At 52.8% G+C, this 16,849-nt stretch overlaps 1 protein-coding gene across 1 annotated transcript in view; it reads right to left on the reverse strand.

Annotated features, from left to right (window-relative positions):
- The window catches only part of LOC136155206 (histone-lysine N-methyltransferase EHMT1-like), a 49,127-nt gene that overhangs the window by 14,143 nt on the left and 18,135 nt on the right, over positions 1 to 16,849 (reverse strand). The window contains exons 13-15 of the mRNA XM_065917068.1: positions 14,878 to 15,000; positions 3,147 to 3,248; positions 1,601 to 1,705 (exon numbers count right to left, since the gene is read on the reverse strand). Of these exons, the coding sequence (XP_065773140.1) occupies positions 1,601 to 1,705; positions 3,147 to 3,248; positions 14,878 to 15,000 (330 nt within the window). The remainder of the gene's footprint in view (positions 1 to 1,600; positions 1,706 to 3,146; positions 3,249 to 14,877; positions 15,001 to 16,849) is intronic.

The following is a 16,849-nucleotide window of genomic DNA, read 5'->3' on the forward strand; positions in this document are numbered from 1 at the left end:
AAATGCCATGGACAGAGGAGCCTGGTGGACTATGGTCCATAGGGTCGCAGAGACAACACAACTGAAGCAACTTAGCACACACATAGACAAAATAATTGATAAACTGAACTGAGAGTAACAGAACACACTATCTGATAAAGGACTTCTATCTAGAATACACAGAAACTCTCCAAACTTGAGAATAAGATAAACAATCCAGTAAAAAAATGAAAAGACCTGAAAAGAAGAGAAAGACGCAGCATGTCTGTGAGAGCAGTAGAGGGTGGAGCAGCCAGACCCGCCCACTGGGAAACACTCTCCCTGCAGGGCTGGCCGCACCGGAGACAGGCCGCCCACACGCAGGACAAGCAGGCGGCTCCACGCAGCCACTGAGGGGGAGCCAGGCCAGCGCCCGGGCGGGACTGCAAGGAAAAAGGTTGAGAGGGCCGCTCGGGAACACAAGGCAGAAGACTGGCTGTGTGCGGTTTGGGGGCTGGTTACATCTGGTTAAGAAGGACTAGTCATGTCTGTTAGGGGACTGGTTCTCAGGTATCTGGTTATGTCTGGCTAAGAAGGACTATTCATGTCTATTACGGGACTGGTTCTCAGGTATCTGGTTACGTCTGGCTAAGAAGGACTAGTCATGTCTGTTAGAGGACTGGTTCTCAGCTATCTGGTATGTCTGGCTAAGAAGGACTAGTCATGTCTGTTAGGGAACTGGTTCTCAGGTATCTGGTTATGTCTGGTTAAGAAGGACTAGTCATGTCTGTTAGGGGACTGGTTCTCAGGTATCTGGTGTGTCTGATTAAGAAGCACTGGTTATGTCCACGTCAGGCGTGTTTAGTATTCCCAGTTAAGGGCATATCTCAGGCCCGGGGGTACCCAGCAGCAGTGCCCTTGGTGGGGTTACTGCTCCCAGGCTCTGTGGGCAGGGTCCTCTTGCAAAGCAGTCACCACTCCCATCCTGTCTTCACATGGTCCACTTGGGGCTCTAAGCAGAGGGATGGCTGTGCCTTCCTACCTTAGTCCATCATCAATGCCACGGACTTGTGGCCAGCTTCCTACTTACGGCTCTGGTAACTCTGCAAAGGTGGACACAGCTCACGAGCATAGCCCGTCCGTGTTCCGGGAACCCTGTCCCTCGCCTGGGAGGCAGCACACAGGTTCATGCCAGAGCAGGCCACCACCCACTGGTGCTGGGACCCCCGAAGCGTTCCTGAGATGAGACTCCCCTTCAGCTTCATCAGAAGTGCCTGGTGCTGCCTGCAAGCAAACTCTCCCACCAACACACAGCCAAAGGCTGTTCCCAGAGAGCCCGGCGCCTCAGCACCTCAGCCCCGGGGTGGTGTGCCTTGGGCCGCAGTCCCCACCACAGACACCAGAGTCAATGTTTCTAAACTTCTGGAAACACAGCTCCACCCGAGGCAGGTCTCAGGGCCTGTGTCCCTCGGCTCACATCCAACTACAGGCCGACACAGGAGATCGCACAGGGTCAGCACACGCTGACGACCGGACAGGAAGAGGTCAGGGCAGGTGCTAGGATGCGGCCTCCACGACCAATGTGCTGTCAGCCACCCTACGTCCGCCTGTCCTCCAGGCCCTCCTGCCAGGGGAGACTCACGTTGTCCCGGATGTTGATGTCGGACCCCTTGGAGAGCAACAGCTTCACGAGGTCCACGTGCTTGTACTCAGTGGCCCAGATCATGGGCGTCCAGCCGCCATCATCCTAATTTCAAAGACAAAGAAAAACCTATCACAGCCCCTGGATGTGCGAGGAGAGACACAGTCATCACTCAGGACCTGAGAAGTGGCCCCAGGGAGGGGGTAGGAGTGGGGGCCCCGTCCTGCTAAGGGAAACCGAGGTTCGGGGCACTGTCCGGGGACCCTGGTGAGTGCAGGCAGGCCGCCCGGCAACCAACATGCCTGCGCCCCGGACAGCATCACCTACGAAGGGGGCCGGGGCAGAGCAGGCCCGGGGCAGAGAGCAGGGCCGGGGGCAGAGAGCAGGGCCGGGGGCAGAATAGGGCCGGGGCAGAGAGCAGGGCCGGGGGCAGAGAGCAGGGCCGGGGCAGAGAGCAGGGCCGGGGGCAGAGTGTGCCTGGCTGGTAGGAAGCAGCGGCCAGCACACATCTGCCCACTCAGTGGTCCCAGGACAGACCACGCACAAGGCATGAACTACAGATGCCAGATCAGAGGATGAGGAGTCCGTGAAGGAGGGCATGGAGCAGAAGCCCACCCAGCTGACCACAGTCCTGCCCAGCCGGCTGCCTCTCTACCCTGCCCCCACCCCACTCGGCGGTCCCGGGGGTTTATTTAAACCAGGAGCAGCTCGGAGCCAACAAGGACCACATGGCCAATTCCTCCTCCGGCGGCCAGAGGCTCAGTCCCTGCCCAACACAACTAGCTGCCTACGCTAGTCACCGCATCTTCCCGTGGACACACTTGGCCTCCACGACTGAAGTTAGACGGTGCACACAGACCTGTTGCGGGACTGGGTACATGGCAGGGCAGCATAGCCCAGTCCGCCCGGGCGGGAGATGAGCCTGAGCCAAGGGAGGGGGCCCGCAGGGGCACAAACCTCACTGCAGGGAGTAGCGCCGCGGTCCGTCCGGGAGAGCCCACAGCAGAGCCAGCACACGGTGCGCGCTGTGACGGAGGTGGTCACCCCAGAACCGCAGTCACGTGTGGGGCCCCAGGGGGTGGGAAGGGGTCCCTGAGAGGTGGAAGGGCCTTCCTTGCACCCTCATCTTCTCCCCCAGCCCCTCACAGGTCAGGAGACGTACACGGGACCTACACTGCACTGGGCACTGCAGGACACCCCAGAGTCCTGACAGCAGCTGGACAGACAGGCAGACGCAAAGCAAGCACACGGGAAGAGACAGAACATGCGAAAACAGTCAGCGCTGGGAGGGAAGGCGAGGAGCCCAGGGCAGCTCGGCCCATGGAGGCTGGGGCCCCGCTCGAGCGGCAGTGCCTGAAGACGGACCTCTAGGAGGCCAGTGAGCCAGCGAGCAGGCCAGGAGGCGGACAGGCTGGGGAGAAGAGGCCAGGTCTCCAGGCCCTGCAGAGGTAGCCCCGAGGACAGGCAGGGCCAGGACCACCGCGAGGACTCGTCTCAGGTCAGGCCGAGCCCATGAGGCGGCATCAAGAGCGGACGGGGCGTTTACCTGACAGTTGACGTCCATCTGTCCATTTGAGAGCAGGTACTGAACCACGTCGTAGTGGCCTTTCTTGGCAGCCAGGTGCAAACAAGTCGAGCCCTCTGCATCCTGTAACACGAGAGCCACTGAGGTCCCACAGCCAACAGGCCCCGGGAGCCCTAGGGCGCTGAGCTCGCCCCGCCTGACGCCCCATGGCGACCAAGCCCCAGGGCCCATCGGCAGGCGTCTGCTGGCTGGCCTTTGTCTCCACCTCCCAAGAACCTAAATCTACCTCAGCCACAGAACATCCAGCACCAGAGCCGCCGCCCAACCCCCACCCCACCCTCCGAGTAGAGGCCAGACGGGGCGGGGGGAGTGCTGGCCTGATCGACGCTCGCAGGTGGGTGCCCCCCGAGGCTTTCGCTACACAAGTGCACATCCAGAAACAAAGACTTCGCGTGCTAAGCTGTAACGTGTAGACAGACACCCTTCTGCAACCCACGCAGTCCCACGTCCTGAGGGCTCCGTTGGGCACATGCCGCACCTGCTCACTTACACTCGCTGATGTAGGACAGCCCAGCCTGTGTCGCTGGTCAAGGAGAACTGGGCTGCCAGGACTGGCTCTTGTGCAAGACGCACCAAATGCTGCAACGTGCCCTCGGTGCCCTGTGACCCTGACCCGGACACCCCGCCCCACAGCAGTGACGTGCGCTCCTCCCCAGGGGGCTCCGCTGTGCGCTTCACAGGACCCACGGCCAGGGATGGAGGCTGCCTGACCGTCCTCCACCTGCAGGAGGCCCCGGGCACTGTGCGGCCCCTCCCGTGCTCCACACATCTTCTGTTCAACAGAAACACGAAAATCTTTTTTTTTTATATGGACCATTTTTTAAAGTCCTTATTGAATTCACTGCAACACTGCTTCTGTTACCGTCTCTTGGCTCTGAGGTATGTGGGATCTCAACTCCCTCTCCAGGGTCTGGACCTGCACCCCTGCACTGGGAGGTGAACCTTAACCACCGCACCAGGGAAGGCCTGGAAATCCTTAATTCTAACGCTCTCAACAGTATCAATCTCTTCTGTACTGTTTTGTGTCCTGCTGAGGAAACCCTTCCCTCTTCGCCTCCGAACGCTCTATGCCCTCGCCTGCTGCACTTGACTCTTCTGTTCACCACGTGCCTGACGCGCGTGTGAGTGTGTCTGTGTTAGCATGCCGTGTGAGTGTGTCTGTCCATGTCTTAGCATGTGCTCTCCACATTCAGTGCCATGTTAACATGTAATCTCCATGTGTCCCCGGGTGTTCTGTGTGTGCATGTGTGCTCTCCATGTGTTCAGGTGCGACTGCTATGTGTTCATGGGTACTGTGCTAGCGTGCACTCTCCGTGTTCACCGCGCTGTTAGCACACGCTCTCCCTATGTTCACATGTGCTCTGTCAGCATGTACTCTCCATGTGTTCACGTGTGCTCTCCATGTTAGTGTGTGCCCTACATGGTCACTGTGCTGTGTTGGGGTGTGATCTCCATGTGTTCATGGGTACTGTGTTAGCGTGCACTCTCCGTGTTCACTGCGCTGTTAGCACACGCTCTCCCTATGTTCACATGTGCTCTGTCAGCATGTGCTCTCCATGTGTTCACGTGTGCTCTCCATGTTAGTGTGTGCCCTACATGGTCACTGTGCTGTGTTGGGGTGTGATCTCCATGTGTTCATGGGTACTGTGTTAGCGCGCGCTCTCCGTGTTCACTGCGCTGTTAGCACACGCTCTCCCTATGTTCACATGTGCTCTCCATGCTAGTGTGTGCACTACATGGTCACTGTGCTGTGTTGGGGTGTGATCTCCATGTGTTCATGGGTTCTGTGTTAGCGTGCACTCTCCGTGTTCACCGCACTGTTAGCACACGCTCTCCCTATGTTCACATGTGCTCTCTCTGTGTCAGCATGTGCTCTCCATGTGTTCACGTGTGCTCTCCATGCTAGTGTGTGCCCTAGATGGTCACTGTGCTGTGTTGGGGTGTGATCTCCATGTGTTCATGGGTTCTGTGTTAGCGCGCGCTCTCCGTGTTCACTGCGCTGTTAGCACACGCTCTCCCTATGTTCACATGTGCTCTGTCAGCATGTGCTCTCCATGTGTTCACGTGTGCTCTCCATGCTAGTGTGTGCCCTACATGGTCACTGTGCTGTGTTGGGGTGTGATCTCCATGTGTTCATGGGTTCTGTTAGCGTGCACTCTCCGTGTTCACTGCGCTGTTAGCACACACTCTCCCTATGTTCACATGTGCTCTCTCTGTGTCAGCATGTGCTCTCCATGTGTTCACGTGTGCTCTCCATGCTGGTGTGTGCCCTAGATGGTCACTGTGCTGTGTTGGGGTGTGATCTCCATGTGTTCATGGGTTCTGTGTTAGCGTGCACTCTCCGTGTTCACCGCGCTGTTAGCACACGCTCTCCCTATGTTCACATGTGCTCTCTCTGTGTCAGCATGTGCTCTCCATGTGTTCACGTGTGCTCTCCATGCTAGTGTGTGCACTACATGGTCACTGTGCTGTGTTGGGGTGTGATCTCCATGTGTTCATGGGTTCTGTGTTAGCGTGCACTCTCCGTGTTCACCGCACTGTTAGCACACGCTCTCCCTATGTTCACATGTGCTCTCTCTGTGTCAGCATGTGCTCTCCATGTGTTCACGTGTGCTCTCCATGCTAGTGTGTGCCCTAGATGGTCACTGTGCTGTGTTGGGGTGTGATCTCCATGTGTTCATGGGTTCTGTGTTAGCGCGCGCTCTCCGTGTTCACTGCGCTGTTAGCACACGCTCTCCCTATGTTCACATGTGCTCTGTCAGCATGTGCTCTCCACGTGTTCACGTGTGCTCTCCATGCTAGTGTGTGTGCTACATGGTCACTGTGCTGTGTTGGGGTGTGATCTCCATGTGTTCATGGGTACTGTGTTAGCGTGCACTCTCCGTGTTCACTGCGCTGTTAGCACACGCTCTCCCTATGTTCACATGTGCTCTCTCTGTGTCAGCATGTGCTCTCCATGTGTTCACGTGTGCTCTCCATGCTAGTGTGTGTGCTACATGGTCACTGTGCTGTGTTGGGGTGTGATCTCCATGTGTTCATGGGTTCTGTGTTAGCGCGCGCTCTCCGTGTTCACTGCGCTGTTAGCACACGCTCTCCCTATGTTCACATGTGCTCTCTCTGTGTCAGCATGTGCTCTCCATGTGTTCACGTGTGCTCTCCATGCTAGTGTGTGCCCTACATGGTCACTGTGCTGTGTTGGGGTGTGATCTCCATGTGTTCATGGGTACTGTGTTAGCGCACGCTCTCCGTGTTCACCGCGCTGTTAGCACACGCTCTGCATATGTTCACATGTGCTCTGTCAGCATGTGCTCTCCATGTGTTCACGTGTGCTCTCCATGCTAGTGTGTGCCCTACATGGTCACTGTGCTGTGTTGGGGTGTGATCTCCATGTGTTCATGGGTACTGTGTTAGCGTGCACTCTCCGTGTTCACTGCGCTGTTAGCACACGCTCTCCCTATGTTCACATGTGCTCTCTCTGTGTCAGCATGTGCTCTCCATGTGTTCACGTGTGCTCTCCATGCTAGTGTGTGTGCTACATGGTCACTGTGCTGTGTTGGCGTGTGATCTCCATGTGTTCATGGGTTCTGTGTTAGCGCGCGCTCTCCGTGTTCACTGCGCTGTTAGCACACGCTCTCCCTATGTTCACATGTGCTCTCCATGTGTTCACGTGTGCTCTCCATGCTAGTGTGTGCGCTACATGGTCACTGTGCTGTGTTGGGGTGTGATCTCCATGTGTTCATGGGTTCTGTGTTAGCGTGCGCTCTCCGTGTTCACTGCGCTGTTAGCACACGCTCTCCCTATGTTCACATGTGCTCTCTCTGTCAGCATGTGCTCTCCATGTGTTCACGTGTGCTCTCCATGCTAGTGTGCGCCCTACATGGTCACTGTGCTGTGTTGGGGTGTGATCTCCATGTGTTCATGGGTTCTGTGTTAGCGTGCGCTCTCCGTGTTCACTGCGCTGTTAGCACACGCTCTCCCTATGTTCACATGTGCTCTCTCTGTCAGCATGTGCTCTCCATGTGTTCACGTGTGCTCTCCATGCTAGTGTGTGCCCTACATGGTCACTGTGCTGTGTTGGCGTGTGATCTCCATGTGTTCATGGGTTCTGTGTTAGCGTGCGCTCTCCGTGTTCACTGCGCTGTTAGCACACGCTCTCCCTATGTTCACATGTGCTCTCTCTGTCAGCATGTGCTCTCCATGTGTTCACGTGTGCTCTCCATGCTAGTGTGTGCCCTAGATGGTCACTGTGCTGTGCTGGCGTGTGATCTCCATGTGTTCATGGGTTCTGTGTTAGCGTGCGCTCTCCGTGTTCACAGCGCTGTTAGCACACGCTCTCCCTATGTTCACATGTGCTCTCCATGTGTTCACGTGTGCTCTCCATGCTAGTGTGTGCGCTACATGGTCACTGTGCTGTGTTGGGGTGTGATCTCCATGTGTTCATGGGTACTGTGTTAGCGTGCACTCTCCGTGTTCACTGCGCTGTTAGCACACTCTCCCTATATTCACATGTGCTCTCTCTGTCAGCATGTGCTCTCCATGTGTTCACGTGTGCTCTCCATGTTAGTGTGTGCCCTACATGGTCACTGTGCTGTGTTGGGGTGTGATCTCCATGTGTTCATGGGTTCTGTGTTAGCGCGCGCTCTCCGTGTTCACTGTGCTGTTAGCACACGCTCTGCATATGTTCACATGTGCTCTCTCTGTGTCAGCATGTGCTCTCCATGTGTTCACGTGTGCTCTCCATGTTAGTGTGCGCCCTACATGGTCACTGTGCTGTGTTGGCGTGTGATCTCCATGTGTTCATGGGTTCTGTGTTAGCGTGCACTCTCCGTGTTCACTGCGCTGTTAGCACACGCTCTCCCTATGTTCACATGTGCTCTGTCAGCATGTGCTCTCCATGTGTTCACGTGTGCTCTCCATGCTAGTGTGCGCCCTACATGGTCACTGTCCTGTGTTGGGGTGTGATCTCCATGTGTTCATGGGTACTGTGTTAGCGTGCACTCTCCGTGTTCACTGCGCTGTTAGCACACGCTCTGCATATGTTCACATGTGCTCTGTCAGCATGTACTCTCCATGTGTCACGTGTGCTCTCCATGCTAGTGTGCGCCCTACATGGTCACTGTGCTGTTGGGGTGTGATCTCCATGTGTTCATGGGTTCTGTGTTAGCGTGCGCTCTCCGTGTTCACTGTGCTGTTAGCACACGCTCTCCCTATGTTCACATGTGCTCTGTGTTAGTGTGTGCTCTCCGTGTGTTCGCATGTGCTCTCCACATGTTCACACGTGTTCTCTGTGGAAGCAGGGCTGGCTCTCGTCTGTTCACCGGCTCAAACGTCTCCTCAGGCTGCAGGGCTTCATCCTCTGATGCTGGACAGAACTACGATGTGGTGAGGCTCAGATGACCATCTTGCTGTGGTCCCACCTGTTTTTATTCCTCTTTTCCTGCTTTCCAGTCACAAAGTACTAAGATTCCATTTTGCTTTCTCTACTACCTTTAAAAAATATTTCCTTAAAGCTATGCTTCTTTTAAGTTACTCCTCAGTATTCTGCAAGATCACAACTTTCAACTGTCCACAGCTCAGAGCAGCACTGCCTGCTCCCAGAACTGACCCTGAGGGCCATGCTCACGCCGCTCCGCCGTCCCCTAGCTCCCATGGTCGTTGTCAATGTCCCGTCTGTGTAAACTCCATCTCACAATACTCTTCTTCCTTTAAACGGCCTTCACCTTTTAATAAACTTACAGAAAATAAGTTTTGCTAATTCACTATTTCTGGTATTTTCATTATCTCCAAGGATGAGATTTTCCTCCTGGCTTTACTGTAAATCTGCTATTAAGTTCTGTCAGTTTTTGTGCACCTGAAAATGTTTTATTTCACAATTGTTTCTGAAAGACACTCGTATTGGCTGTAGCATTCTGGGCGGACAAGTTTTTGGACTTTTTTCCCCTTTCAGCACAATGAGAAAATCACTCCACGGTCTCCTGGCCCCTGTGGTTTCACAGGCGAAGCAGGCAGGCACATGCAGTGTTCATTTACATGTGCTGCACCAGGCTGGTCTTCTGGGGCCGCATTAATGCTTTCCACAGTTTAACATGATGCATTGTGGCGTAGCAGCCTGTGCATTTGTCCAGCTTGGGTTTGCTGAGATTCTTGAACCTGGAGGTTATTTTTCATCAAATTTGGAAAATTTATGACCACTTTTCCTTCAATACATTTTCTTCCACTGGGTCTCCCTGCTTTCCGGGACTCTAACCACACAGACAGCTCAGTGTTATCGTACAGTCTGCTTCTCAGACAGACTGTCTTCTGTGACTGGCCCCTCTTTCCATGGCGCCCAAAGTGCAGCTAGGCTCACTGGCGAGCTGTGCACCCCAGACCTGTACCAACCGCTCACCCTGCTGGCACAGCTGCGCCTACAAGGCCCTCAGCCCTGACCCCTGCCTCTGCAGTAGAGCTTTGCTTGGGCACGGGCTCCAGTGGTGGCGCCAGGAAACTGTCCCCTGGCCAAGCACCAGGCAGGACTCACCCACCCACCCTAATGGAGGACTAACACTTACCTGCAGGCATCTACAGAGCAGCTAAAGGTTGCCAGATCTCAAAACCCACCAAAGCAAAGGACTAGATACTGCCTTGAAAAAACATCCATGACTCATGTAACTTTGTTGCTGTTCAGCTATGAAGTTGTGTCCAGCTCTTTGTGACCCCATGAAGTACAGCAAGCCAGGCTTCCCTGTCCTCCATTATCTCCCGCTGCTGCTGCTGCTGCTGCGTCGCTTCGACTAAAGCGACTGTCCGACTCTGCGTGACCCCATGGACCGCGGCCTACCAGGCTTCTCCGTCCAAGGGACTCTCCAGGAGACAGTACTGGAGTGGGTTGCCATTGCCTTCTCCACTATCTCATGGAGTTTGCTCAAACTCATCTCCATTGGTTCAGTGATGCCATCCAACCATCTCATCCTGTGTTGCCCCCTTCTCCTCTTGCCCCCAATCTTTTCTAGCATCAGAGTCTTTTCCAATGAGTCAGCTCTTCTCATCAGGTGGCCAAAGTATTGGGGCTCCAGCTTCAACATCAGTCCTTCCAATAAATATTCAGGGTTGATTTCCTTTAGGATTGACTGGTCTGGTCTCCCTGCTGTCCAAGGACTCCCAAGAGTCTTCTCCAGCACCACAGTTTGAAAGCATCAATTCTTCAGCACTCAGCCTTCTTTATGGTTCAACTCTCACATCTGTACATGACTACTGGCAAAACCATAGCTTTGACTATTCAGACCTTTGGTGGCAAAGTGATGTCTCTGCTTTTTAATATGTTCTCCAGGTTTGTCACAGCTTTCCTTCCAAGGAGCAAGTGTCGTTTAATCTCATGACTGCAGTCACCCTCCGCAGTGATTTTAGAGTCCAAGAAAATAAAACCTGCCACTGCTTCCACTTTTTATCCATCTATTTGCCATGAAGTGATACAACCGGATTCCATGATCTTAGTTTTTTGAATGTTGAGTTTCAAGCCACATTTTTCACTCTCCTCTTTCAACTTCATCAAGAGGCTCTTTAGTTCCTCTTCACTTTCAGCCCTTACAATAGTATCATCTGCATGTCTGAAGTTATTGATATTTTTCCCAGTAATCTTGATTCCAGCTGGTGATTCATCCAGACCAGCATTTCACATGATGCACTCTGCATATGTAAATAACTATATACAAAAAACTGTTTACTTTGACAGAAGCAAATTAAAATAATTTTAAAAAACTCATTTTTGCATATCAAACTGTGAGTATTTTTTTAACTGTAATGGTTGGTGTTGGTAAGAGTGCAGGGAAATGAGTGCTCACATACTTCCAGGTGCATTTAAGAAAGAGGGATCAAAAGCCTTAAAAATCATTATATATCTTGACCTCAAAAATCCTTGACCAGAAAATCTGTCTTAAACATGTGAAAAGACTTAGCTATGTAATGTCTGTTGAAGCATTGTGTATAATAAAAATTGGTCATCCACATATTAAACTAGTGAATCTGGCAAAAATGATACAAATTATATCATGAAATATAGCCATCTGAAATAATGTTTAGAATAACATTTAATGACATAGAAAAATAGAATTTGATGGGAAAAAGGAGTTGATAAATTAGTATGAATTGTATAATGATTTTTTCAGTGGAAAAAATGTGTATTAATGTGAAAGGCTCTAAGATTTAACACTTTTATTGTTACTGTGTGTATCTAACCTAAAACTTGCCATTCAAACCATTTTTGAGCCACTCCATGGCCTCGTTAATTGCTCTACGAGCCAAGCAACCATCACCACTCTGATCTCAGGACCTCCCACCAGCCCAGGCAGGAGCTTGGGCAACACCACTCAGCCTGTCCCTGCCCTCACCCCGAGGGGCCTCATCTCTAAATCTGCCTGGTCAGCTTTCTCACGTGAGTGGAATCACACACTATTCATCCTGTGTCAGCTTCCTCACGTGAGCGGAATCACACACCGTTCGTCGTGTGTCAGCTTCCTCGCCTGAGCGGAATCACACACCGTTCGTCGTGTATCAGCTTCCTCGCCTGAGCGGAATCACACACCGTTCGTCGTGTGTCAGCTTTCTTGCGTGAGTGGAATCACACACTGTTCGTCGTGTGTCAGCTTCCTCGCCTGAGCGGAATCACACACCGTTCGCCGTGTGTCAGCTTCCTCGCGTGAGTGGAATCACACACCGTTCATCGTGAGTCAGCTTCCTCGCCTGAGTGGAATCACACAGTTCGTCCTGTGTCAGCTTCCTTCTCTCAGTGTACCATTCTCAAGTTCACCCGTGTTGCAGCCTGTGTTGGAATCTCCTTCCTTTTTGAAGACTGAACAATGCTCCACCTCAGGGATGGATCACATCTGGCTTATCCACCATACATCAACGGACCCTGGGGGGCTTCCACCTTTTGGTAACTGTAAACAACGTAGAGAAGCAGGTGTGTACACACCTGTCTGTCCCTGCTTCCTGTCTCCTTGGGTACACACCCTGGACTGGAATCACTGGATCATACAGTTAAAAGTAAGTGTTTAATTTTTTTGAGGAACCACCAGACTGTTTTCTACAGTTTTCACATTATTTCACATTTCCACCAGCAATGTATGAGAACTCGAACGTGTCCACATCTTTGCTGGCACTTGTTTTCTGATATTTAGACAACAGTTGTCCTATGGGGTCTCACTGTGGCTTTGAATGCATTTCCCTAAAGACTAATGATGTTGAGCATCTTTTCATGTGCCAAATGGCCATTCAAATATAAGTATCTTCCCTGATGTCTGCTCAAACTCCACCCACTTCTGAGCTGGGCTCCAGTTTGTTGTCGAGTAGCAGGACATGTCTGTGTGATCTGGAGAGCGAGGCCCAGCAGATACAGAATTGATGAACATTTTCCTCTTCTGGGGGGTGGTTTCTTCACTCTCCTTTGATGGACCAACGTTTTAATTTTGATAAAGTTTAAGTTACCTATTTTCTTCTTATGGTGTCACGTCCAAGAAATCACTGCCAAATCCAATATCACATAAATTTCTCTGTTTTCTGTCAAATGTTTTACAATTTTAGCTCTTGAATGTAGGTCTTTGATCCCCTTGGGTTAACTTGTGAATACACAGTAAGAAAGCAGTCCAGACTCACTCTCCTGTGGGTGGAAGTCCAGTTTTCCCAGCACTTGTCTCCTGCCACTGGATGGTCTGGCCCGTAACAGAAATCACCCGATGCTGTCTGCAGGGTGCACTTCAGGCTGTCTCTGCACCGCCCCACACGTCCACCTCTGCACAGCTCTCCATCCGCTGCTCCACGCGTCCGTCTCGAGGCAGGTGCCACGCTCTTTGGATTACTGCAGCTCTAAGTTCTGAAGTCAGGAAGTGTGCGGCCGCCAGTGCTGCTCTCTGGCAAGACTGTTTCGACGTTCAGGGTTTCTCTGTAGACAACAGTGTTGGGGTTCTGACAGGGACTGCACTGATCTGCAGGGGGTTCTGGGCAGTAAGACTTTCTAACAATACAGTCAGCACTCAGTGCCCACAGATGTAGAATCTCAATGAGGAGGGTTGACGGTCACGGTCTCATCAAGGGACTAGAGCACTGGGGGGTGGAATCTGTGGGGGTCCTGGAATCGATGCCCTGCAGATAACAAGGGATGAAAGTACTGCCTGCTTCTACTCCACAAACACAGGATAATTTCCATTTATCTGTGCCTTTTCAAATTTCTCTCAGCATTGTTTTAATGTACAAATCTTTTACCTCCTTGGTTAAGCTTATTCCAAAGTATTTTATTCTTCTTAATGCTACTGTAAATGGAACTGTGTTCTTAACTTGCTTTTTGAATCATTCACAAGTGTAGAAATACAACTGATACTTCTGTACTGACTTGCTATATTAAACTTTCTCAAATGCACTTATCAGTTCTGACAAGTCTCCGTGTGGACACTTCATGACTTTCTATCTGTGTGAACTCTTCATGACTTTCTACATACAAGAGCATGTCATCTATGCACAGATATTCTTTTTCTTCCCCTTTCCAATACGGATGCCTCTTTTTCTCTTTCTCCAGTTGTTGTTGTTCAGTTGCCAAGTCACGTCTGGCTCTTTACGACCACATGGATGGCAGCACACCAGGTCCTGTCCCTCACCTTCTCCCAGAGTTTGTCCAAGTTCATGTCCATTGAATCAGTGATGTCATCCAACCGTCTCATCCTCTGTCGTCCCCTTCTCAACCTGCCTTCAATCTTTGCCAGCATCAGGGTCTTTTCCAATGAGTTGGTTCTTTGCATCGGTTGGCCAAAGTATTAGAGTTTCAGCATCAGTCCTTCCAATGAATATTCAGCGCTGATTTCCTTTAGGATTGACTGGTTTGATCTCCTTGCTGTCCAAGGACTCTCAAGAGTCTTCTCTAACACCACAATTCAAAAGCATCAATTCTCTGGCGCTCAGCCTTCTTTATGGTTCAACTCTCACATCCATTCGTGAGTACTGGGAAGACCGTTAGACTTAACTACATGGGCCTTTGTTGGCAAAGTGATGTCTTTGCCTTTTAATACACTGTCTAGGTTTGTTATAGCTTTCCGTCCAAGAAGCAATCATCTTCTAATTTCAAGGCTGCAGTCACCAACCACAGTGGTTTTGGAGCCCAAGTAAAGGAGATCTGTCACTGCTTCTACCTTTTCTCCTTCTATTTGCCATGCAGGGATGGGACCACACAACATGGTCTTAGTTTTTTTAATATTGAGTTTTAAGCCAGCGTTTTCACTCTCCTCTTTCACCCTCTTCAAAGGCTGTTTAGTTCCTCTTCACTTTCTGCCCTTACGGCGCCATCGTCTGCATAATTTGAGGTTGTTGACATTTGTCCCAGCAATCTTAATTCCAGCTTGTGCTTCGTCCAGCCTGGCACTTCACATGATGACAACTTTCCTGAGAAAGGTTCCGAACAGCAGGCGGAGGAGGGGAGGTGCCCACCGTGAAGGACAGATCAGGACCCTCCGCGCACACTCACTCACTGGTGCTGGTCTGCGGCAGGCTCCGTGCAGCCGGCGCTCACAGTACTTCCCATGAGTAAACTGCCGCTGGACAAGCTGCGCTGCCTACTTCCAGACACCTGTGGGTGGTCGGTGGCTGCCAACCCCTGAGGGCGTCCCAGGGAAGCGGCCCTACTCCTCCTCATAAGCAGCCCTACAGGGAGTGGGGTGCGTGTGGCGGGTACCTTAGGATCCACGAGGGCCCCGGCCTTGATGAGGTACTTCACCGCGTCCAAATGGTTGTTCTCCGCCGCCTCCATCAGCGGGGTCCTCTGGTCCTCGGAGCAGGTGTCGATGTTGGCGCCCGCCTGTGAGAAGAGGGACAGACACTCAGCCTGCAGCCACACCAGGGAGGAGACACCCCCCGGGCTCCGACAGTGGAGACACAGGGAGCACAGGGGCTACGTTCGGTCTGTCTGCCGACTGAGCCTGAGGCTCCAAAGTGACGGTTCTATTTTCTGTCAGGAAGAGCTTTCACTTCTAAGTTAACCTGGTAAAGATAGCAACATCACTGACAATCCCTTAGAAATAAGAAAGTGAGACCCCAGTGCAGACAAAGAAGAGGTGAGGAGAGGTTCTCTGCAAGGTGGGGCCAGGAGGTAAGGGGACCAGCTTGCAGTGACCTGGAGCTCTTTCTGGGCTGTTCTAATGCTCGCTGAAATAAACTGAACAAAAATTCATCTCCAGCATGTATTTTCTAATAGTGGGTGCTCTTAAAAACTGATGAGCGAGCAGGAGTCCTTGGGTAAATTCTGTCTAAAATGCAGACGCCCGAGGTGAGTTGTCCACTCGGAGCAAAGCAACTATTTGGCAGCTGAACCTTTTCTATGTGGGGGAGAAACTAACTTCTTAGACTAATGTATGAAGAGGTAACACCTACAAGGCTGTTTTTATTATTAGCAATTAAAACACAAGAGTAATGGTTTAGTGAGAAACTTAAAAGCAGATGGAGAGTGGCACACGGAAGCCAGGGGCTGAGTAGCGGGGGCTGGAAGGAGACTCGCTGGCCTCCAGGCAGGTGGTAAACACATCCTAAACACCCACGGGACACCGGTCCGAACTGGGCAAGGTGGAGCCGGGACCCCCAGAGCAACCTGGAGGAGCACACACGTGAGGGGCAGGCAGGGTGGAGCACTGCACGGGGCCCAGCAGGCCAGCATGAGGTCAGCCACTCTGCCCGGGTGCACAGGCAGGATGACCCTCTGTCGGTGGAAGGCCAGGCAGCGCCTGTGACTGGGGGCACACACCTGGCAAGGCTTCCCCAGAGCCCAGCAGCCTGAGCCCTCAGGGGGTAGGCAGCCCCAAAGGCAGGGCCCAGGTCTGAGAGAGCTGCACAGGCTGATGGGCAGGAGTGGAGGCAGGGGCCGCGCTGCAGAGAGTCCAGGTCAGAGGGACATCTCCCCCGCCCCAGCACCAAGACCCCGGGACCGCGAGGACTGGTGCTCCGTGCACTTGTCTGAAACCCAAGCCAGTCGTGACCCACCCAACCAGCGGCACAGAAGCCCCACACAGGACGTGTGTGCAGCCCAGGACCACAGCAGGGAAGCCAGCCCGAAGGTGAGTGACCGTCCCAGGGAGAGGTGGGGTGCCTGGGAGATGACACCAAGCCATCTGAGACACAGGAGGAGGGGGATGAAGGGTGGGCCCCCAGAGAACAGGGCGGCACATGTCAGGGCAACAGCCGCTGCTCTTCCCTCCCCTGGACCCCGAGGCTGCGAGGACAGGCACCTTCCTCATCAGAAGACTCCCCCCGCTCACAGCCGGCACCAGGTAGAGCAGAGCAGGCGAGAGGACCCGATCAAACCTCCTGGAATGATGGACAGGGTCAGAGCCAGGACAGACGTGCACAAGAGATGGACAACCGGGAGGAAAGGCCAGAGCAGGGGCCGGCGTGGGGACAATAGGGCGAGGTCAGAGGCTGGGACTGGCCCAGTCCACTGCAGGGCGTGGAAGGCAGCACCCGATGGGTCTCCTTTAGCTCAGTGGCCGCAGTGCTGCAGCTGCCTAGTTGGAGCTGCTCCCATTGAGACCTCAGCATGGAAATGAGTCAGGCCAGGAATAACCAAAAACGCTCTTCATAGGCGCCCCCTACCCTGACCACACCATGAGCAAGGGTGCTTCCTGGCTGCCTGGGGCCAGGAGAGGGCACAGGACCAG

This window comes from Muntiacus reevesi, unplaced genomic scaffold, assembly GCF_963930625.1.
Source record: "Muntiacus reevesi unplaced genomic scaffold, mMunRee1.1 SCAFFOLD_98, whole genome shotgun sequence".
Lineage (NCBI taxonomy): Eukaryota > Metazoa > Chordata > Mammalia > Artiodactyla > Cervidae > Muntiacus > Muntiacus reevesi.